This window comes from Falco biarmicus, chromosome 7 (assembly GCF_023638135.1).
Source record: "Falco biarmicus isolate bFalBia1 chromosome 7, bFalBia1.pri, whole genome shotgun sequence".
In the NCBI taxonomy this organism is placed as follows: domain Eukaryota; kingdom Metazoa; phylum Chordata; class Aves; order Falconiformes; family Falconidae; genus Falco; species Falco biarmicus.
The window spans coordinates 32,539,763-32,564,319 of NC_079294.1; the positions used below are offsets into that span (position 1 = coordinate 32,539,763).

The 24,557-nt window shown below is 35.6% G+C and overlaps 1 protein-coding gene across 5 annotated transcripts in view; it reads right to left on the bottom strand.

Annotated features, from left to right (window-relative positions):
* DICER1 (dicer 1, ribonuclease III) overlaps positions 1-24,557 on the bottom strand; it is a 66,809-nt gene that overhangs the window by 24,882 nt on the left and 17,370 nt on the right. For 4 of the 5 annotated variants that reach the window (XM_056345008.1, XM_056345007.1, XM_056345005.1 and 1 more), the window contains 14 exons: positions 23,791-23,856; positions 22,807-22,907; positions 15,505-15,697; positions 14,390-14,552; positions 13,820-13,950; positions 12,538-12,672; positions 11,552-11,712; positions 10,012-10,180; positions 7,424-7,896; positions 4,676-4,808; positions 3,712-3,954; positions 3,463-3,617; positions 1,391-1,523; positions 805-880 (listed from right to left, as the gene is read on the bottom strand). In XM_056345008.1, the coding sequence (XP_056200983.1) occupies positions 805-880; positions 1,391-1,523; positions 3,463-3,617; positions 3,712-3,954; positions 4,676-4,808; positions 7,424-7,896; positions 10,012-10,180; positions 11,552-11,712; positions 12,538-12,672; positions 13,820-13,950; positions 14,390-14,552; positions 15,505-15,648 (2,116 nt within the window). In that variant the 5' untranslated portion in view covers positions 15,649-15,697; positions 22,807-22,907; positions 23,791-23,856. The remainder of the gene's footprint in view (positions 1-804; positions 881-1,390; positions 1,524-3,462; positions 3,618-3,711; positions 3,955-4,675; positions 4,809-7,423; positions 7,897-10,011; positions 10,181-11,551; positions 11,713-12,537; positions 12,673-13,819; positions 13,951-14,389; positions 14,553-15,504; positions 15,698-22,806; positions 22,908-23,790; positions 23,857-24,557) is intronic. The other variant, XM_056345006.1, reaches the window with a different exon arrangement.

Genomic DNA, 24,557 nt, shown 5'->3' on the forward strand with positions numbered 1-24,557 from the left:
CATGGAGTTATGCCAAGAAAGAGGGAACAGTTATATTTCTGTATCATTCTAAAAAGGGAATTACTACTGTTGACTGTGCACTGTCAACACTGAGTTGAGCCATCATGGTGTTATTCTTGGATACATTTATTAGTATGAATTCAGTCATCAAAAGGTTTAACTCGGGGAAAAAAAAAACCCCACAAACCACCCCAGACCTGCAATTTTTTTTTTTTCCTTAGAAGATAAATACTTCTGTACTTCAAAGTACCCATAACATGGAATTCCCTTTAAAACATTCCACAATAAAGAACATGCTCCATTATACTTAATAGAGACAAGAGAACTGAAGTAATCCTGCAAAGTCCTACTTCTGGAAGATGACTTTACACTAAAGAATGTAATAAATTTAGGGCTGTATTTTATATTTTGATTTGCTACAATTCACTTTAAAAAACAAGTTACTTTTTAGCTGCAGAATGTAGTCCCTGACCTATAATCAACATCTTCTGGAGAACAAGACTCTTCTCCCCTTTACTAAGTATATTCAGCATCAAAATCTGCACGTCTTGTATTAATGTTGCATTTGCTGTTAAAGATAAAATACGTTAAATAACAAGACTCCCCTGGAAAATTTAACTTTAGCTTACAAGGTGCAAGCTAAATTAGTAAGTACATGATCATATCACAAAATAAGGCAAGAGAAAGAAAGCTAAGTAGATGGCTATAGCAGAAATGCACATACATGTACAACATCTGTACCATGTTAAATTCTCTATTACAAAATATTCTTTACCAAAGAGGTGTTGTTTTTCCAATTCTTACCAATTTTGTGCAGTTTTTCACAGCAAATAAGAGCTACAACTCTCTCAGCCAGTCTTGCACAACTCATTGGAGGACCCTATAAACATTCAAACATTTCTTTAAAATTTTGGTTGATTAGCACATTACTTCTTACACATATTTAATTAGTTTAGCTTAACTCAAACATATAAGGTAAGCAAAGCTTTTTTTTAAAAAAAAAAAACCAAACACACCACTGATGACAGTTTTGTGAAGATGTTCAGACTAATGTGTTTTTTCCAGAGAAGTCAAAGTTACAAATTACCAGAACTCAACATACTACAGAACAAAACCAATAAAGGTCGTTTTCCAACTGATACATAAATGCATGAAAAACCAAGGTACTGGGAAGAGTATCTAAATATTTTTGCCTTTGGAATAAACAGTAACTGCCGGGAAATGGATTATAACATAAACAAACAGTGATCTAAATACAGTTACTGAGTACAACGTACGAAAAGCAGCAGTGATTTTCATTAACAACAATGAAACTAGTTCTAGAAATGGCACAGAAATCTACACCAACTTATTCACTTATTCCCATGCTTTTCCTTCCCCAAATACCTACAACAATTGAAGCTCGAAGAGGTGAGTTGATTGGCAGGTAGAGAGTAGAGTAAAACGTATGATCAGGTAGTTCTCGGGTTTTACACTTGGGAGCTAGGTGTGTAAATGGATCACTTGGTAATCTAGCGCAGTACCTAAGTTGACAAAACATTTTACAAATCATCAAAACCTGCAAATTGAAACCTAAATGTATTTCAGTGGAATCTTGCTTTACTGGTGTAAAGACTACAGAAGATTTCAGGCCATACTGGGCCCTACAAGGGTATGCCACCGACTCATATTCAATGACTACTGAGTAGAAGACCTCCAAGGCCTTTACTACAAAGCTGGTCTCCAGCAAGGTTGCAATGATGCACAAGAACATTCCATCTCAGGTCCCAGAGTTCGCAATTGTCTTTATCTCCTGAATTTATTGTTGTCCTATTCCTCCTATTTGTCACGGTAGCCCTTTCTCCACTGCATTCACTTTCCCCTCTCCCAACTTTGCATCTGTCCTGGTTTTGGCTGGGATAGAGTTAATTTTCTTAGTAGCTCGTACAGTGCTGTTTTGGATTTAGTATGAGAAGGCTGATAACACACTGATGTTTCTAGTTCTTGCTAAGTATAAGTCAAGGACTTTTGAGTTTCTCAGGCCCTGCCAGCAAGCAAGAAGCCCAGGACAGCTGACCTGAACTGGCCAAAGCGATATTCCATAGCATAGATCGTCATGCTCACTATATAAACTGGGAGTGGTTGGCCAGGGCTGCCGATCGCTGCCCAGGGATTGGCTGGGCATCAGTCCGTGTGTGGTGAGCAACTGTACTGTGCGCATAGCTGCTTGTTTTTTGGGGTTCACCCCCCCTTTTGGATTTTGTTCTGCCCTCTCCTTCCCATTACAATTGTTGTTGTTATATTTTATTTCAATTACTAAATTGTTCTATCTCAATCCACGAGCTTTACCTTTTTCCTAATTCTCCTGCCCATCCCACTGTGGCAGAAGGGGCAGGGGAGTGAGCAAGCATCTGCATGGTACTTAGTTGCCAGCTGGTGTTAAAACCACAACAGTGTCAAAACCAAACGTGCTGGTGTTAAACTGTACTGGACCCCTTATGACATAAGTAGTGCCACGTATAACCAGCTGCTAGCTAGCCTTCAACAATCATCTATCATTACACCCTTTGAATCCAACTGCTTGGCCAGGTTTTATTTACCAGACAGTCCACCAAAATAGACTGTATGTCAAGAATTTGGCTACTAAGGTACTACGGCAGTTGCATCAAAAGCTTTACTTAAGTAAATGATATTCACTGCTTTTTCCCTTCTAGAGTCAATCGCTTCATCACACAGGAGACAAGAAGTTTGGTCAGGCAAAACCCACCCTCAATAAAACTGCTGGCTGCTGTCGACCCCCTTTTCCTTTATGTGCCTGGAAACTGCTTCCATGAGGACCTGGTCCATAAGATTACGTATGACTAAGGTAAAATTTACCAGTCTGTAGCTCCCTGGATCTTCTTCCTTGCCTTTTTTGAAGTGTCATAACACTTACTTTTTCCTGTCGCTGAGGACCTCCTCCAACTGCCATGGCCTTACAAAGATGATATTTAGCTAGCTCCTTTAGAAGACACCATCCTGTCTTGTGAATTTTTATTATGTTCAGCTTACCATGTTTTCGTTTTTCAACATGATAATAGATTCCTATTACAAATGCATATATTAGAACTGGAAGATTTTAGTACAGTTTTAACAAGCCACTTTTATCTATTTATGTCTTTTTAAAGCTAGCTTGTCAAGAGCAAAAAACTAAAAAAAATAAACCTCCTACCCATTTTGAAACTGTTTTCAGGGCAGCTTTTAATTAAAAAGGAATTGGTATCACTACTTTTGTTATCAGAGCTAGAACCTCATTAGGATAAACAGACAAAAAGCAAATTATCCCTTCAAACCACTGTGACCACTTTCTTTAGGAGGGAGGATACCACCAAGTTTCCCAAGAGGAAATATACACAATGCCCTAGCCTATGCTTCTATGTCGTGAGACAGCCTAAGAAACTTTCTATTCAAAGACAAGAAATATAAAGTGAATGTGCCTCTTACCTATTTATGTGTCCAATAGCAGTGTTAATAGTAACTCTTGGACTGTTCTCATCTGGCCTCAACACATAGGGTGGAAATACATCATCATCATCAACAATGGGTTCACTTTCAGTTTCATTGGTATCAACAGATTTTGAGCATTTGTTTCTGAGGATCTTAACATTTAAAGAACAGAACATGTGAGATTTTTCCCTTAAACACTACTATGATATATTTAACAAAAGCATGTGCATTCCCCTGATCCCATACCTTCTCAATTGCTTTGTACGTCTTAAGATCTTCTTCAAAACTTTTGATTTTGTCTGTATCTGCTAACATAATGTAATTGGAAATTGGTGCTCTAGCTCTTCCTTTTGACTGCACATAGGAACGGTATTCTGTGGGCAAATCAAAACGCACCACCAAATTGCATTTTGGTATGTCAACACCCTCTTCTACAATACTAGTAGCAATAAGCAAGTTGGTCTCATGTGCTCGGAATTTTCTAAGAACCTGTCAAAGTAATGAAGACAAATTTGAGATATTAGTCCGAGATCTCTTTTAATCATCAGATTCATCGAAAGCAAAAAAAAAACCCAAAAACAAACCCAAAGCAATGAGAGTCAGTCAGACATTCCAAAAACTTGTTTAAATACGTAGATATAAAACTACTACAAAAAATCTTCTCAGAATCACAGAAAGACTGTTTATCAGAACAGATTTCTAGGAAACACATCTGGTATGTCATATTACATGACTCCAAGAAGCCACTAGCAATACAGACAATCCCACCTGTTTGTTTACAATTTTTCAGCTGTAGCATAAAAAAATAAAAATAAATGCTACATTCAGAGGGTGGAGCACATTCTAGAGCTGGTACTTCTGATCTTCTTCACAGTATTACTGTACTACTAACCCAATGCAGAGAAAGATGGTTGATGATCCGATACAAACATGACTTGAAAGTTTTAATTTCTGCTTGTGCAATTTGACATAGCAGTATCTTCAAACTTTTTTAAATGAAGAACACCTATATCTCCAGTAAGTACGTGTATTTGTTAAACTAAGGGTATTCCCTGAACTTCCAATGATAGTGCCAATGACTCTGCCTGTTGGTTTGGTTTTTAAGACACACAAACTATAATAATAATAATAATAATTTTTTAAAAGAAGGAAGAAGAAAACAAAAGGTTCTGAAGGTACTGCTAGTTTCAATTATTTTTCTTGAAGTTACCTCTTCCTGTTTTCTGAATTCTACTTCCATCTGCTTGTTACGAGGCTGGTTCTTGCCAATGCCATGTCCAGTTATAAAATTGCTACTGATGTAAGCCAGTTCTGGATCTTGTTTGCCAGCTTCTTTTATTAACCTAAAAATATTACGTAAGTTTTTAGAAGTCACACAACCCGGAAAATGGAAGACAATCTTTTGTTTTCAAGACCTACATTAAAAGAAAAAAATGGAAGCATGATAATTAAGCCATGCTAACAAATAAACTGACCTTAGATTCTCCAAAAACATTAGTTCTACTGAAAACCTCTGTACAGATAACAAAAGATGCTTTGTATGGGTGCAGTCTATGTGCAGCACATGCATTTCAGACCTATCATGGTAAAACCTGCTATTTTTAAACCAATCTATTGCTCTAAGGCTCCTTGTTGTTAAGTCACCCTACTCACAACAATTTAGTTTACCTTATTTTCTGTAAATTATGACAGATTTTAGCAGAAAGACCTGTAACTGGTCCCTCAACAAAGTATGTTTCCTCAACATAAGGTTTTAATTTTTAGGTTAAAACATTGATTGTTATTCTCCTTAATGTTAAAATATGTATTCTGTTCAGGTATACTAATGACAAAATGTTGACCTGTTTTTCTAAAGAGCGATGCTCAACCTACAGATTAAGATGTTTACTACTCTTAAAATTAACCCAAATGCATCTACAATTGGAGGATTTAATGCAATTCTGTAAAAGGAACACTGAACAGGGAAGCGAGGATCATCCATGCTCTGTTTATTCCCCTACGTCCTTCAGGTTACAGAAGCAGAAAATGCTGGCTTGTGCATTGTTCTGATTTTACAGACGTGGCAGAAGATTGGTCATATAGATAACGCACTGAATCTAGAACTAGTCATTTATAGATTTAAAAGCATAATTACATTGTACAAAGTAAGTATACTGTAGCATCCTTAGTTCATCAGTTATTAGCATGGACAGAACCTGGGATTTCTCAACTGTAACAGGTTTTTGAGCAGCAGAGCCCATAAAAATCAATGGATCAGATACAAAAAAATTACTCCCCTTGCATGTCTCACTATAGCCACCCCAGTACCACTTTGCTCATAGCACATCCATCATGTCCATTGCCACGTGCTCCTCATACCCAAAGGACAGCCTTCCTCTGTATAACTCGACAGTCACTCAAACCTTCCCCAGTTACATCTCTAGAAGTTCTGCCTCATGTATGAGACAATGGCTGCTGTGCCTGTCCCCAGCTACACACCTACCACCTGCTCAGTGAGCTGCTGCCAAACCAGATGGAAAATGCTAGTTTTCCCTGCCCTTTCTACCCTTGGAAAACTACTGAAGTCTCTCCTCTTTACCCGGTCTTTGTTTTAAACAAGATTTATGGGAACATAAAACACCTTGAAGACTTCTTTCTTTTGCAGTCTCTTAAAACAAATGGACAGGAAGCATAGGCAAGAGAATAGAAGAGTGGCAAATAGCTTGCCATCCTTATGGAAATGGATGAGAGGGATCCTCCTGCACTAAAATGCATGGGATTCATTAGTTCAAGGCTAAATGAATTCACATATCTGTACACAGTCTAGGCTTTTGAGACAGACATACTATGAAAGTACGGGTTAATAACCAGACAAAACCCCTAATTTTTTAAAAAATATTTCTTATTCCACATGGCATTTCTGTCAAGTCATATAGCTTCAGTTTGAGTACCTACTAAGAATCTCAAACACTCTTAGTGTACCTCATTTCTTATAGAAATAGACAATTAAAAATATCTGAATAAACATTTCACTATGCACATCTTTTGCAAGTTCTTGCAAAACATTCAAGACTTCAACTCTGTGGTTAAAAAAGTATTATTAGCAGTAGGTAACAGGTGTTGTTTTTCAAACAGACACAAGAACTTCTGCTATCAGACTTTCTCTAAGGGACCTGGAGAGGCACCACAACAAAAATAGAAGGAAAATGGCCTTAAAAAAATGTTTTCTGTTCTGGAAAGGAACTTATGGACAACAGAACTCCATTGTATCCACCAAATAAAACAGTAAGTGAGCCACTTCATCAGTTGTGTGTAATGATAATCAAAGAATAAGCCAAGGGGTTTTTTTGTTTGGGTTTTTTTTTGTTTGGGTTTTGTTTTTTTTTACTAATTTGTAGTATTATACAGTATGTGCAGTGGATGCTGCTAAAGGTCTCTAAAGAAAGAGATTCAATCTAATTACTGCTTTGGAGAAAATTCCTACCCATTTCTCCCATAAAGTACAATACATGCCATGAATTTTGCTCTTCTTCAGTCATCACTGACTTCATAAAATGGGATTCTAGTCTCTACATATTACCATAATAAATATATTTTAAGAAAAACTATAATTCTGCTTTAACAGTTCTGTGTAATGATCCATAATGGGTTAGTGGAGGGCTTGAGTGGTTTTGGTAATACTAATTCAAACACTCAAGACTTCCTTATTCAGGAGACAGTCTTTCCATCTGTATATACAGAATAAGTACAGATACAATCAGCAGAGTCCCTTCAACTAAATCCACTCACACATTGCCTAAATTACTATTTTTTGTTATTCTTTACACAGATTCAGTATGATCTCCTAAATAAACTTTAAAATAAGAGTTCCGAAAATACAAGACAATCCCCCACATATTAATGATATTAGCATCCACATGCTGGCAGCTGAGTCTGCTTTTCTTTTCTTAATTTTTTTTTTTTAAATAAAAAGCTTTACCTATTTAGAACAACTGCTGTATATCTTCTTTCCACAAAAATAATTCCACATAAAATATTAGTAAAGGGAGATGGGAAATTAGTCTCTGGCTTCTCTTTCTCCTCAATTTCTTCATCCTCATCATCATCTTCAGAATCACTCCAAGATACGTAATTATCCTGATTTCTATTGTTATACCATTCAACACTTTCAAACTGCTGCCGTTCATATGGTTTATATTTGCGCAAGATTTCAAGCAGCTTTATTACTTTTGGGGTTACAAATTTCAGGTCAAGTGAGGCAGGCGAGAAGTGCTCTTCACAGAGTGCATGGATTTTCCTTAAGAAAGTGTCTGTAAACAATAAAAATTTCCTGTGCAGCTCCTCTTGTTCATGTTTGATATACTTCTGTAGCTCTCTCACCATCATCCCAGCTACCTTATCTGCACACCAGGGTCCCAGAACAACCAACACAGCTCGACAGTCTGACAGTATCTACAACAAAAGAATTAAAATATCAGTTCAAAGAGTACATTCGTGAACTATTCATTTAAGACCAGGATCTTGTTTCTCATATAACAATCTTTGTAAGGATTATAACAATTTTTCTATTATAAAAATATTTACAAGTCTGCTTTTGTTATTTAGATGACTTTGGGAACTTTGGTGTTTCTAATTAAGCCAGTTTTCCCCTCCCCCCTAAATTACTATAACTAAACTTTGACCAGTTTTCCCCTCCCCCCTAAATTACTATAACTAAACTTTGAACTTTGTACATTTCTGAATCTCAAAAAAAAGCTTAAAGAATATTTTGCAGTCTTGTGGAACTGTGATTTGAATTTTACCTTAAGATAATTATGTTAGAAAGGAGAATGCTTCTTGAGACAGCTAGATAAACAAAGCAGAAATTACCACCCTTTGTATTTTAACATGGAATTAACAAAATTAATGCTTTACTGGGCATTGCTACTTTGTTACTGATATTTGCCAGGGTTTCAAAAGTATCTAACCAGAAACTTGTACAGTGGCCTTAGGATAATCTTCACAAGTCTAGTCTCTCAAAGGAAAAAAACCCAAACAACATCAGGGTTTGTATACATGGATGGAATAGGAAAACCAAAGAGAACTACACCCTGCTCAGACAAAACAGCACGGACAATTGTGAACCACCACCATCTTATCTTATGGCAAGCTGTTCCCTCCTGAAGAGTCAAGTGGTCAAACAAACTAGAAAACCAGAAATGCAGTACAATGACAATACCATTAAAAAGATTCACGATCTGGACATACTGTTACAACAGAATTATAACAGTCAGAATGACAGTTTTCAGTTGCTGCTTTAATTTCTCTTTCTTCTTCCCTTCTGTGAGGAAGTAAACAGGCATCATCCTTTTTACAATATCTTCCCAGACATTTGTTAGCTGTAAGACTTAATTAGGGGCAAAATTTATCTAAACTAATTACAACTGCACATAGAGGCTTGATGCTCTCTGGTATCAAGACAAAAGGCAGCTCAGGCTGAAAACTGATTTATTTTTCTTAATATGAGTGCCTCCATCTTCTTGGAGAACTACTGGATCAGAAAAAAAAGCACAGAGGGTTACATGCATTAGAAGCACAGCAGTTAATCCACTCTTCCGGACTATGCAAATCCTGGTGACTGCCCCTAGCTGCCAGCATTCCTTATATATTTCACCCTATAACATTTCAAATTTAGCACAGAAATAACCAGGACTTCCTTTTCCTGAGCGGCTGTGATAGGCTGCATTATGTATAATCCTGCTCTCTGGCCCAAATAATCTTTTGCTGGACAGCGTCAGAGTGTTGGGTTTCTAAGAATGTTAAAGGAAACCTGAATACTTTGGGCTGAAGAAAGTACGTTCTCCAGCTTCCTCACAGGCTATTATAGAAATGTGACTCACTACTGACTTCTTGTTAATTTATATACTTAAATAGTTGTATCTCAGGAGGTAATTCCAAAGCACAAAGCCCAAGAGGGAAAAAGGGCTGCCTGGACCCCGTGACATGCCTTCTGGATTCCACCCTTCACCTTGCATGAAAACATAGGGGCGAACACAAAGAAAGTTATGGGCAAGCTTCAGGTTCAAATTCCATTCCAGCAAGGTGTGGCACTAGTCCAATATTGTTCTAAGATAAATTGTAGAAACTGTAGATCTGTGGCTGGAATTTTTGCCCAAATTCTTACTTTATCATCTTTTAACATACCTAGGTACACCTTTTCCATATATTTCCTGATGCATTACCTCCTTTTCTGTACCGAATTATTCAAAGGTCATAGGAGATCACGAAGATGGCAAATTCTTGACTTCAGAAATAAGGACCCACAACACCAGGGTGCAGAATTGTTTCATTGCCTTAAGCAAATCTGAATCTCAAGCTAGATGAAGTTCTAATCAATGGCTGTCATTCAAGCCCCACTCATTTATGAGAAGACCTGCACTGTTAGTGAGTACAAAAGTTCAGAAGTCTTTCTGCTCAGTCTGGGATGGCTAGCTTAGATTCTGTTTCAGTAATGTAACACACATAGCAAAGAAAAACAGTAGTAAGATTTCTGCTCCCCAGGTTTTTCACATAGCTTGATGTCCTTACCTGCTTAGAAATTAAGGTAGAATCTCTTTCTTTTGAATGTACAGATATGTTGCAGTCATTTAGAAAAGTAAGTGCTTCATCCAATTCCTTTAATAATCTTCCATACAACCCACTTTTGTCAGTATATGGTCCACAGTCTACAACAATCTCACATGGCTGAGAAGTATATCTTAATTGAGGGCAAAGATCAAGTTAAACACAGCTTCTGAAAGTCAGCTATTTCAGCCTGTTAAGGTTATATGGCAAATAACAGCAACATGAAGCTTATTCAAGTATATTTCATTCCCCACCATGAATTAATATAATGAATAGATACACAGCTAAATTACTTCAACGTAAAAAAAAAAAATCCACTGCCCCAAATACTAAGCTACTCCATTGTAAAACACTCTTCTTTCTAATACACTGCCTAAAAAGGAGGTTATTATCACTACCTTCATTGCAAATATTGGAAAATTTAAGGCAAAGCAATCAGAATTTATTTGACAACCATCTTCAATTTTTGTTTTCCAAAATGTACTCTTCTGATACGGCAAGATTTATGAAGATAACTCATCATAAAAATGATTTGCATAATGTAAATTTAGGTCCATATATACACTTAAACAAGTAAAATAACTAGTATTCTTAAATGGCAAAGCTATGAGTGAGAAATTCTTAAAAGCAAATGGCTCGCAAGTTCAGAAAGATGCATTTAAAAAACACACCCACAGAACACCTGTTCCAGACCATGAAATAACCATCTTTACCTTTAGCTGAAATTCAACAACACAGTACAGCTGGTGCAGGAAAACATACTACATATGAATCATTTCACAATAATTTTCCCCTACAAGTCATCACACTATCACCACCTTTACTTTAAGCAACGTTCACAAAATTCTACATTCTGTTAAGAACAGAGGGAAACACCTACTCAGCTCTGCTATTTAAATACAGTTTTTACTACTTCCTCTTATCTCCCTCTTTTTCATCAGCCACTAAAGCCAGGCTACTTATTTGAGAGAAAAATACAGTAAAAAAATCATGCAACTTTTCTGGCATTAAGAACAACTTTTTTTCTAAATTAAATAGCAACATTAGGTATACTCTGAACATGACCCAGTTACTATCCAAACATAAGAACGTGCATTTTACAAGTTCAGAAATGTGTTGTGGAACGTGAATTTTTTAGGTTGGCGGTGTGGTGTGGTGTGTTGGGTTTCTTTTTGTTGTTGTCATTTGGTTGAGCTTTTCAGTTTGGTCTTTTGGGGTTCTTTTTAGTTGTTTTGTTGGGTCTTTTTTGTTTTATTTTAACAGCTACAGAAAACCTGAATACCAAGGCAAATCACCCTTTGTACTTAACTTCAAGGAAAGATGTGCTTCAACACTGTTACTCAAAAAGCAATTTAACATTCCCTCTTCACCCTAAATAGAAGTAATGGCACCACACACACACAAGGTCTCCTAAAACTTAAGAGGAAATAATTCCACTGGTTTATTCCTCCATCCAAAGTGAAAATGCAGGCATCAATTTGAAAGGCATAATTGTACAACGTACCTGTCTAAGACCACCAAATCAGTTGCAGTTTCAGCATTGCTTTTTAAAATTTTCTCCAGTTTCTGGATCTTCTCCTCTAGCTCAGCAGGATCGCATTTCCCATTTAAAATGGAAGCAGTTAATCCCAAGATTCGAGGACATGATGGATAATCCTCACAGATCTGTGAAGTAAAACAGAATGAAATACCTTAGGACAATGATCCTGCAAATCTAATACGAAACTAGCAGACTGCTAACTTAGATGCTTAGTTGGAAACTAGCATTTCAATAGCAGGTCTTGGAAAAGGAACAATACATTGAATGAGGTTTTTCTGTTCTACTGACTGGAGATTAAACTAGAAATTGATTAACATTTAATGGCAATTATCTTTAAAGGTAAATATTTACAACATGGAAAAATATAACTAGTTAGCATTGCACAGAATATCCTTGCTACATTTATAATACACATCTCCTAATACTTCCACATCATGTAAAAACTAAAGTATCATCTGATAAATTAAGACGTTCTGCTTAAACTTGAAAGAGACTTTCAGAACGACCTCTATTATACACATTTCTCATACTTTATAAGCCAAATACCACATGGACCTAAGAACATCCTGGAAAGAGCCCTACAAACATCTTTAGAAATGAGTATTTTAAAAATAATAAAACCCGATTAGTACATCCCATTCCCAAAATCAAATATTTTATCAATGAATTTTGTGAATTCCCCTAATTTCGTAACTTTACCTTCTCTAGCCAGGTTTTTCTTTAATCCCTTCTGGAAAATGCAGTAAATACACTTTTTCATCTGATACTATCACTGAAGTCTTAACTGATTACAGTAATTTCACAGTCCTGGAATATGCTGAAATAAGATTCCACTGATATTTTTCATTGGTAGCAAAAGCTGTTTTAGAACGGTTCCCACTTCTCCAGCCCTACCACCTGACTCCTCCTCCTCAAGCAAGTCTTAAAATATTCATGCAATGGAAACCCACCTTCATAATTTCACGGTATGGGTGATCCTGGATTGCAAGATGGCACTCATCAAACACCAGAAGATTAATATTTGACAGGGATAAATACTCATTTCTCAAAACAGTCAAAGCAACATGACATGTCATAACCAGAACCTAGATTGAAAGGGGAAAAAACCAGAAGGGTCAATATAAGAAAAGTGCAAGCTGTCTTAGGTCAAGGTGAAGTAGGAAAGCCTTCTGCAGGTCTTGCTAGACAGTATTAGCAGATATCGCCTCCTATTCATCTACATACACCACGTAAGGAAAAGGAGAATAAAACATTATCTACTTGAGGAAGTAATCTGTCTGAACATCTTGTATGTATCTCTGGTCACATCCCTAGAAAAAACTGAATACAACAAACAGACGATCTCAACATCAGCCAGACTACACAGAACAAGCGTCATTAAATCCATTACAAATTAGTGTCCTTTGTATGTCCCATCATGTCTCTGGCAAGAAAGATAGCTCTTCATAAACTCATAACCACCTGCAGCTATAACAAAAGCAGGATGTTATCACAATTCTTTTTAAAGGAAAACCCATTTTTTGTACATGATCACAGATAAAAAGCTGAGTTTCTTGATAAAGTTACGCACTCTTTTTACACTAACTTTGAACTCCACCAAGTATGGTAACAATTTCACTTGTCAGAGTTCCTCAGACATATTTCACAGACCATTAAACACTGGTGAAAAAAGCCAGAAATTACAAATATTTGCGTTACAGCAACATAGTTAGGTCAGCATGGAAAAAAATCCAACCAACCAACAAAACCCAAACACCCCAAAACAAAAAAAACAAACCCCAAACCCCCACACCATTAAAGCTCATGATTTTACATCTAAAGGAAGAACTACACAGATATAGTATACCTAAAAAGGCAGAAAAAAAATGCATGCCCAAGAGAATGTACTGCATCCCCAGCAAACATTCAATTTTATCCTCTTTTTTAGTACATGGTATTTAAAATTTTTTTTCAATGGTATTTAATGTACACTATGCACACTTGAAAAGTCTTCTGCAATCATCATCATCATGAACAACATGTCAGGAACTGAAAACAAAGGATTAAAAATACAACCTTTTAAAAACAGCCTGAGAACTCCTACTCATGTTTTGCCTCAAAATTCATATACAAACACTACCAATATGTCTGTTAGAAAAAAAAGTTAATGTATAATTGGAAGAAGTCACTTCTGATCAAGCCTAACTTACTGTAGACTCTGCTTGTATTTATAGTTTATATTTAATACATCACCTGATGCTTGGAGAATTCCTGACTCCACTTCTCTTTTGTCCATGATTCAGTTATCTCTAAACTTGAATACTCTCCCACTTTAAGATCTGAATGTGTCCTGACAGCTGACACTTGTTGAGCAACTTGATTTGCTTAAGAAAAAATAAAAAACACCCTCAATTATATAAAGGTCTTCTCACACATTAATTTTCAAGATGTGTGTCATATTACCTAGCATGATGTTTTATAACATGATCTTTAGCTTAGACCAGTGTTAAATCATGTGTACACAGCAACTGCCTCCATGTAAAACCACAGCAAGGAAACAGACTGGTAACTAAATTGCACTTCAGATTCAATGTCTTAATTTTAAACCAGGAAACAGATGTCAGAGGGATAAACAGGTTGTAGTAAATGGATTATAAGCAAAACATGAAAGGTATCACATTCTATAATCAGTTTAGCATCTTTGCTGTTGAATACTTTACGCAAAAGTTTCTCCCAACTTTGCTTTCACGCAACTTCTATTAAGGAATATTCCATAGAAATATTAACAGCCTGTGTGGGAACTCGGTACGTTCTCCTCCTTACCTGAGTTGACCAAGAACACAGTTCTTTTTCCATTTTTGTTGAAATCTCCCCTGATCTGATAGGACAGCTCTTTAGTGAGTAGTACTGCAATAAAAGTCTTCCCTGAGCCAGTGTTTAAGCAGACTATTGTATTATGATCCAAAGCTGCTTCAAGCAGTTCAACCTGGGTTTAAAAAATAATAATGCCCTTACTTGCTGCAATGCAGTGAAAAAGCTGACAAAAAAATGGCACAAGTGGTAAATAAACTACAGACAAATCAGTAATACCTCCAGAAATCTTTCCACTGCCATAGAATTAACACACCTTTCATAACAACATATTGTCACAGTCTTTCAAAAAATATTAATACACACTATATATAGTCTGGCTTCTAAATCTAAAATCCTTTAGTATCACAATTTGCTGCTATTTTAAGTAGCTATTTCTAACTATACCTTTTCAATAGATGATTCTGTTGCTAGATACATTGTGTGAAGAAGGATGTTAGAGCTTTTAAGTCTAGCACACATCAATTGACCTAAACAAGGAAGTATATTAGCTCAAGGTGATCCAAGCTTATACTAATCAACTGCTAGCTTTCAGGCACCTCTGCAGTGCAAAGACAACTGAAATTCTAGAGCTCAGAAATAACCTTCCTTAACAAAATGAAAATCAGAATGCCCCGATAGGGTTTCTGACATTTCCGAGCTGCTTTGACCAGTATGTGAACAAAAAAATAAAATATCAAGATTTACTATGGAGAAGACAGAAGGTCAGGGGGGGAAGGAGACATGATTGTATGCATACAACTGAGACGCACAGTGTCGTGTTTACTGTATTTGTCCCTAACAGCGTATTGCAGAGAGCAGCAGGAGAATACTCAGCTTAAAAGTTTTTCTGCTCATTACAGCAAATTGAGAAGAAGGAATAGGGGATATTACAAATGTAGAACACAGCCAAGCTGAAGAAAAAGGGACACAATTAACCCCCAACAAGTGGAGCCATGAGACAAACATGCCTAGACTATATACAACACTGCACATTCTTCAGCTGCTCTGGCTCTTTTTCCCCATTAAGTTAATAGAGTAATGTTAGAAAAAAGTACAATTAAATCCATTAGTATTATCACCAGTACCTGATATTTTCTTGGTGTGTAAATGTTATCATGAATTGCTTCTTGTTGCCATGGTAGTCCAAAAAATGGACCCATTGGGGAGGAAGCAGGGGTCATGAGCTGCAGTCCCGCCATGCTGAGGGATTGCAAAGCAGGGCTTTTCATTCATTCATCCAGTGTTTCTTTCATTGCATTTTTGTTCCAGCACAGCCTACTATGGGAAGAAAAAGAAACAGTATTAGATACAGTCACAATAAAAAGCAAAAAGAGAAAATTTATTCTAATAAAAAGACACCACTTGATCTTACTTCCATAAGATCTCATACTGTTTTCAGCAGAAAACATTAATTTTAAATTTACAACTTTCCTACTTAAAGACACATGTTTATCAAAGTACCAAAAAAATTCAGAGGAGCTGTACTTTATGGGGCAAAGTTCATTCTAGGCATTTGGATTTATGCAGATACATTTGAATATAAAGTTCCATTTATGTTCTGACAGAATCCCATGTAAAATATCTTTAAGAACAATTTTTTTTTAAAATAATGTTGTTTCAGCTTTACTTCAGGAAAGAAATTGATTTTCCAGACCACATGCATAAATAAGTATCACATTTTCCATTTTTCTTTCCAACCAAAAAGTCACTATGACCAGTTCAAAAAAGCTTTACATGCACACACACACACACCCCCACCCCCCCAGGAACTTTAATCAGCAGGGAAAGAACAGGAACTACACAAGAAACAACCTCAGCATTATCCAATCAACAGATTCGGATAAGGTTATCTGTTTAAAGAACTCGCTGAAGTATTATAAACAATTGTTGATGACCCTGATAAAGACTAATGGAGAAAGGGACACTTACCAGGTTAACCACTAATTTCCAGAAGTATATTCTAATTGATAAACAAACAATCCATTCTCAACTTGATGAAAATTATGCACTACAAAACACTTTCCTACTAAAGGTATGAAGTCCTCATCACTGCAGGAGGTTTAAAAACATTTGCTACCTCTCAGGAATGATTACGATTTAGAAGAAAAAAATAATAATCAATTCCACCTTGCCCAGGGAAACAGATAAAAGCCTAACAATACAGAAAAATGTTGCTGAAGTACAATACAACATAATGCAGCAAATCTAAGAAATCTTGCATACTTCCCCTCCTTCAAATCAGATACATACCCTTTTCAATAAAACAGTATTTTCAAGTTTTAGTTCTCAAAATTCCTAGATGCGCTATATTCAGTTATCATCAATCTCAAAATGAGAAATGCATAAAATTGACAATGCTTTCAAATTTCATCATTCATTAGGAATACATGAGGAAAAGCGAATTATCACCCTATTGCATAGAAATGTCCTTGCTTTTCTATATGAATGAAAGCTGGTTAAGTTTTGCAAATGTGCACTAAGGAAGAAAATCTGAGAAAAGTATGATACGGTATCTAATAGAAAACATTAATTACTAATAGTTATGAGAAATAATTGCTTTCAGAGATTACAAATAAAGCAGTACAATTTAGGATAAAAAAATAATAATTTATTTCTGTTCCAAGATGAAACTTTTTTACCATAGCCTTCAACTAATATAACATTGTAGCTCTTTGTCATATATTCACATTTTTAAGTTAAAAATTATAATTTAGGCCATGTCTATACACCGATATATATTTTAACTAATATTAAGTAACTATGGGAAGCTCTGACAAGAGAGATCAAACTGATCACTCTGGTTTTCCATCTCGGGTATATCTTGCAAAATAAAGAGAACTGAATATATTGAATTAGATTATCACTCCTCTTGCAGAAGAAATGCCACTTTCTATAAAGTAGTCAGAGATAAAGCTTTGTCTCATTTTTTTTTTTTTCCAAAGAGGTAGGGGGCATCCTGAAGGACAGCGTGGTTAAGTTGAAGTAACACTGTTCTGTTCAATTATAAAGAATTATTTCTCTTTTGAATAAAAACATGCAGTAGTAAATGCTACTTAGTGAAAGAGGGTAAACATAACTTTTTGGTCTTTGGCTCAGCAATAAGTGTACTTCATCCTCCATCAAAAACAGTATTTCTTTACTAAAAGAACTGTGTTAATATTGCCAAAATCTTGTCTGATATTTAAATTTGAGCTTCACAGAAACTGTTGGGCAGAGACGACTCCAGAAAGAAAAGTTGTATTCAAATTTTTTTTAAAAAATAATGATGAACGAATGTACATTTTCACAGGGCATACGAAAGAATGCTTTTGACACTTTATCTGATTTCTTCTCTCAGTTGCTTTTCAATGAGTCTCCAAACTCATGCAAACCTTCTCATTTACTTTTTCAGTTCTGTAACATAACCTAATTTCAGCCGGAGTCTCTCAGATTATCTAAATAGATAAAATGGATCAATATGATGTTGCTTTATTTAGCTGCAAATAGAAAACAACCTAGTGTACACACATCATAAAATCAGTAATACATTGTTATTCATGTCAGCTGTAATACAAAAACACTCCTATAGATTTTTAAACTGTTTTTATACATTTCAAACAAAGTATACAAGCACACGCAGGTTCTGTTCTAACAATTCAACTAGTAACTTTAGAGTGTTCAAATCTGGCACAACTGGAAGATATTATGCTTCACTCCCTCTTTGGAACTAGTGGCTTCATGGCTGTTCCTCCACTGGGACTCGACATCTCTGGGAGACAAATGGCAGGAAAGATGCATGTACTATACAGTTGCATGTAGCAAACATGATCACCATTGACATTCTGATCTATGAGCATCTGCATATCAAATGTACTGATATTAATCAGTATGTGACTAATCAGATTAAATCAGTCACATGGCAATGACAGTAGCACGATACACAATCTTCCCCAGTCACTGATAGAAAGCACATGGAAACTGTGCACTGCTAACCTCAGTGAAGCTTTTGTATGAACTGACAGCTTAGGCGTATGAGAGCCAGGGAGAAGGGAGAAAACGTTGAGAAAGCGTCATACTCAACCATCTCCCCAAGCTTATAGCTTAAGCTCACCAACAATATACCTAGCTTCTCTTCTTATACCCCATTGAGTATCATACTAGTTGGTAACACACACACAAAAAAAATCCTTTGAAGAACAAAAAGTCTTTATCACATTTACAGTATTTCACTGAAATAGTCTCAGGAATGCTTCTCTACTTACATATAGCAAGTCATATGGAAACATTATTAGTTTGAGACCTCATCAGTGTCACTGTAATCGCTCAAGACTGGAAGGGACCAGGAAAAAAACACAAATATTTTGTACAGTAAAAGCTAAAGCAAATTCCTCATTCATTCCTGCATCTAAGCCTAGCAACTTCAGTTTTATATATCACTTTAGACCAGCAACGCCTCATCTTTGTTTACTATTCCACCTATTTTGTGTTTCTTTTCCAAATCATAAATACAACTTTGGGAACATAAAATAGCTGTATCACATTACCAGGAGGGAATTAAGGAAAGAAATCCAAGCTTAGTTTAGAAGGCTGCTTGTTTTTTATTTACATAGGAACTAATATTCACAAATAATCTTACCTCCCTTGCTACTCACTTAATGAAAGTGATACTAGGTTAGCTACTCCACTGCAAGAAACAGGGGGATTTATACTTACGGTTCCAGATTGATCTGGAAGAGCTGTGAAACAACATATATTCTAAACTACAATTTCGGTTTCTGTGTATCCTCGCAAAGACCTGCCTTAAAGTACAATCATGTCAGAGATCAAAAAGCATTCTCAAAAAAAAAAAATATCCTTTGAAGTGCAAAGGAAAAGCACACGAACACTGGAACTTGAAAAGTAAGCACAAGCAGAACAGCATTGCCTGCCACTGTTAATCACATCACTATCACCTTGCAATCTGACAAAAAAAAAAAAGAGAATTTTTCTGCACAATTAGTTAGCAAAATAACAGTAAAGCTCGCATGTGGCACAACACACTTGAAAAAGCTTAAATTCCCTCCTACTGTATGCTAACTCAGGTAAAAAAAAATAAAAGTTCCCCTCCTGAACCATCAATGCTACTCCCTGCTGTGCTGAAGTTTCCTAGTCCCGGCCTTCATTTGTATTATTTGTATTGGAAGTATATAAGATCTGACAATATCAATGTCAATGTTATTATGGGAGTAAGCCAGAATAATGAAGTAATTTTATGATTCTAAGTCTATATTTCAACAGCAAGGAAAATATCAAGTTCTTCAATAAAATAAAAGCAGTACAGGACTACCTAGAAATCAAAAGGGAAAACACACATCTACTTGAAGAACAGGCTTCAAATTGAAAACACTTGAGATACAAGTACATGTGTTCAGAATTTGTGGACAGAAGTCAACTGCACATAGCTAACAAACTAGCTAACAGCAAAGCTGAAAAAACCCCAACCTAGTCCTTCTCAGCCAGTGTGAGTAATAAAGACATCTGTTAAGATGTTCCACCTTTATCCACTGAGTTATTTTGAAAATTGATAAAATTTTCAGGTTTTTACCACCATTTGTGTGCATAGTATGTGTTATATTCATGCCAAGTTAATGCAAAACTACATCTCCTATTAATCACAAGAATTTATTACTGCCATACGCAATGTGTTTAATCTGGTTTTTTTTCACTAATTCTGATTTGTAATTCTGTAGCCAATATAATCCTTATGATACACAAATTATTTCTAATGCTGTAGGTTTTCATCTTTGTCCAGCAATGTCTAACTTATTCTCTAAATACAGTCAGTATCAGCCAAAAAAAAAATAAAAATTGGCCTCCAGGGGTGGGAAAAAAACCAAACAATAATCCACTTACTCTAAAGTAAATAAACCATAGTCTACACAAAAAATACAAACACTCTTGCTACTTGAATATTCTCTTACACTAACATCTAAAGAGTCTGAATATCATGTTCTTTACAACAAGTTTTACGTCTGAGTGTGGCACGAAACATTAACTTGCTGAAAGATCTAACAGAAAATTCGTACTTGGGTAATGGTGGACCAAATAAAAAACAGTAAAAAATTACAAATATAAAATACAGAGAAGAAAATTAATGTAAATGTTAGCTTATAAAATATTCACTGATGATGTTCCACACCAGCTACTGCAGAAGTCTGCAGTAAAGTGACTTTTACTTACACTACATGATAAGAATTACATTCCCTACGCAGTGGCAAGAATGGGTTTTGCCCAAGTGAAAGCAAACATACAAGATTCCTACAATGTCTGGTTTCTATACCTGCTTTTAAAAGTATATTTTTTAAAAGGATTTGACGTTTCCTTAGAAGTCCAAAAGCATTAAAAAAGCATATTTTGTGAATACTATTCCTGTCTGTAACTTCAGTTCTCTGAGAAGTTAAAAAAAGTTATTTGGAAAAAAAGGTCCAAAAACTCAAACATCTCAAAAACAAGTGAAAAAGTCTCACTTCCGTGGGAAAGGTTTTTTCCCTCCCCTTCATTCAGCAGCTGCTATCTAGGATACTTTGAGCATTGAGATTTCTGCTCCCAACTCAAAACTCAGTCTCTAAACAACATAATTTGGCCCAGAAGGGCTAAAGTAAGGAAATACTGTCAAACTATAATCACTCAATAACATGAATCAGAAATTTCTTTTACATTATGCTATCTTTAACATACAATTCAGCTGCATAAGACACTCCTTATCTGTTATCTTTGAAAGACCTCCACCACATGCATTGCCTAACAGTAGTCAGGGGTGAGGGGAAAAAACGTATTTCAGATGTGTTCTCTTTCAGGAAGGGCAAACAATGCATAAATGCTTACAAAGCTCAAATACGAGCATTTCTATAAGAACCAGCTCCCCTGGTTTCCCTAGCACAATCATCAATATTTATTATCAATGCTCATCTTGAACTGTATTTTATTTGTTCTATTCTTCTGATACAGAGCCAGTCTAACAGCACAAGCAGAACAGCGGTCCCTAACAGCATACCAAGGCACACCGGAGCAGCAAAGACTGCTTTCTGTTTTTCAGAAGTTTCATTAAAGAGCTTATTAAATGAAGATTACATTGAGGCTCTACATTTGAACGACCTGCTTCTGAAGCATTTCTACAAGCAATAAAGAGTTAAAAGCTGGAACTCCTGCCAGACTCCTCCTAAATGTCTGTATACAGGAGAGAAAAGGAATACAACATGACACTTAAGACTCAGAAAAATGCACAACACTTAAGTCCCTCATCTAGTGTTCAGTCATCAGTATTAGCAAACCTGGATTTGAAGCAAAAGCCTAATAAACACTTTGTTGCAATTAGTCTAGCTCTACCAACAGAGCCAGCAAGACACAGTTCACACCAACCGTTACGCTGCTATACATTATTAACATACCACTATATATCAACATAACATACATGGGCTATAAGGCATTTACCAGTACAGAAATAACCGATACTTGTTTTCACATTTTTTCTAGCATATCTATAGTGACACCAGTGCATGAGACATTCAGAATAGAAGTTTAGAAAGGGGATGCTTGTCCTTTAACAAATACAGACCATGTAGCCAGATTCTGGCGCAAACTGTTTCAATTTTTAACACAATGTGTATAAGACCCTGTACAACAGGCCTAACTATGTAGTTACTTAATCAGTGGTGCTGAACTGATGCTACGCAGGTTCTTCCTCTTTCACCTCCTTAACACAGTGGACAAAAGATTAATCAGGAAGTGTATGGCACCTAAGACAGAAGACAAGGTGAGGACCAGTGACATTAGATAAATTTCTGTCTTGCCTATGTTATCAATTTAGGTATCATTTTTTCTTCAATGCAGCCTTAATCAGAGAGCCTCTTTTCCTGGTTTTGCTGAACTTGTAATTCAAACTGAATCATACTATTGAAACTAAGGCCTTAACAATTTACCTGTCATTTACTTTCCTCACCATTCACTTTGTATCTCGTACCTGGAACAACATATAAATTCAATTCTAACTCCAACACTTCATATATCACCTCTCTTCCCAGTTTTTCTTCTAATTGACTGTATTTCAACAACTTAACCACATTTGAATATAAAATCCACAAGCAATATTTAAACACACCCCCCCCTTCTAAAAAACTAAATGTATTTCTAATCATATGCCGCTTATGCCATTGCTGTATCTAACCATGTACGCATAAAAAAAAGAAAAAAAAAAAAGAGTAGCTACTTTCACTATTCTTTCCAAAGAAATTCACAGTAAATTTCTATAACCTCACACACGTAAGTTATTTTACTCTGTGGTCCTGAAGAAGCTTTAAACATAAATAGCAGAACACAGTGAAGTGATACAGAAAAACCCGCTTCTCCCATACTACACAGCATAGTCTTACCGTTTTAATTTCCGCAGTCTCTGTGTTTATGCTTCCTGAACTGCATTTTGACATCATGATATCAGCTTGTAGATTAATCGCATAATTTGCAAGCTTCGGCTCTTAAAAACAAGAACAACAACAAAACCTATCAACTAAAAAAATAGTTTGAAAAGGGAACTACAACAGCAGGGTCAATTGTGGCAATTCAGTTGCTTATAAACATTTAAATGTGTCAAGCCTGCACTGACTGTAACTTCCTGACAGAAAATGAACTACTTATGTCCATCCATGAATTATTTTAGTTTAGTCTTAAAAATAAGAATTTAAAAGTGTGATTTAAAGGTTAATTTTTGGTAGTTTAAAAGTGCAAGGAAAGCATACTTCCCAAATCCTATTTACAGGTATTGTAATTAATATTAATAACTGGTTCATGTGAGAAATACAGTACTATGTTCTACATAATCTTACTATGTTCTGTATAATTGTACGGCTTCCATGCACATGTATTTTCATTTTATTTGAGTTAAACATTTTAAATAATCAGAATTCAAACTTCTTTAAACTATTTAAATTTGAAGCCACAAATAATAAACTGATGAAAAAGCAACAATCACTTATTCCTAAGTACATTAAGATATGGGTTTTTTAATAAAAGTAATAATACTGTGCAATTAAGATGATTTGCATAAGAAACCCATTTAGCATTTAGGAGTTAGGAAATATAGCCATTCTATAAAAGTACAACTTAAACCAATACCATATTTAAGCAGATCTACAGTGTTCTCAAAGCTTTAAATTAAAAAAAAAATTACATTATATACTCATCTAAAGTATGAGCTTTCCCAGATCTAAAGAGAGAAGTTCTGAAGTCATTTTTTTTAAAAAATCAATACTGAAAACTTAAATACGAAATGGAACTTGATGAAAATTTCTACTCCAATCAGTTGCATAAAGTTAACAAGGAGGACACTCCCAAGATTACTTCAGTATGTTCATTTTTACCTCAAATGCTGATGCTGAGCTTTTCCAGAGTCTCCAAGCCTGTAATTTTGTTTCACCCTAGGTAACCTAAAAGGCAATATAAAAAGAGAGCATTTTAACATAAACTGCCATAAAAATCAATTGTGCCATGTGGTAGTCTGCTTTCTTGCATTTTAATATTTAGCTCTGTAGCAACAGCACATGGGCCTTCAAAATCTAGTTATCATATGTCCTTTTTTGGCTAGGAACACACACAGTTTCTGAAAGATCAGCCTGAAGTGCTCAGGAGGTATTTGCATATTTTGTTTTATCTGCTACAGTAATTGCTAGCTGAGTCCAACTAGATTTATAGTTTTCCTCCCCTATGCTCCCTCCATGCATGTTTCACCTAATACAGTAATGAAATCTTTAACAAACTTATCATTCAACACATTAAAAAAACACACAAATACCTTCAAAGAATGTATGTGTTTCCAAAAACCAAAATAATCAAACAGTTATTTTCTTTTACAACAAGAATATGTAGGTAGCACAGCAGAGAAAATCCGACCAGTACTGCATTCATGTTCAAAAGTTTTATTCCCAGGATCTAAGTTTTAAATTTGTGTTTGTACCATACACATATCCTTTTTTCTTTTCTGCACAGAATACAGCAAACTGCTGCTAAGATGCAGCAAGTTTAACTTAAATTTACTGTAATATGTTCTTATTATGCCTAGGTTATTCATTTTTTCACTGCCCCTAAAACATGAAACAGAGTATGTATTCCATTGAACCAGAAAATACCC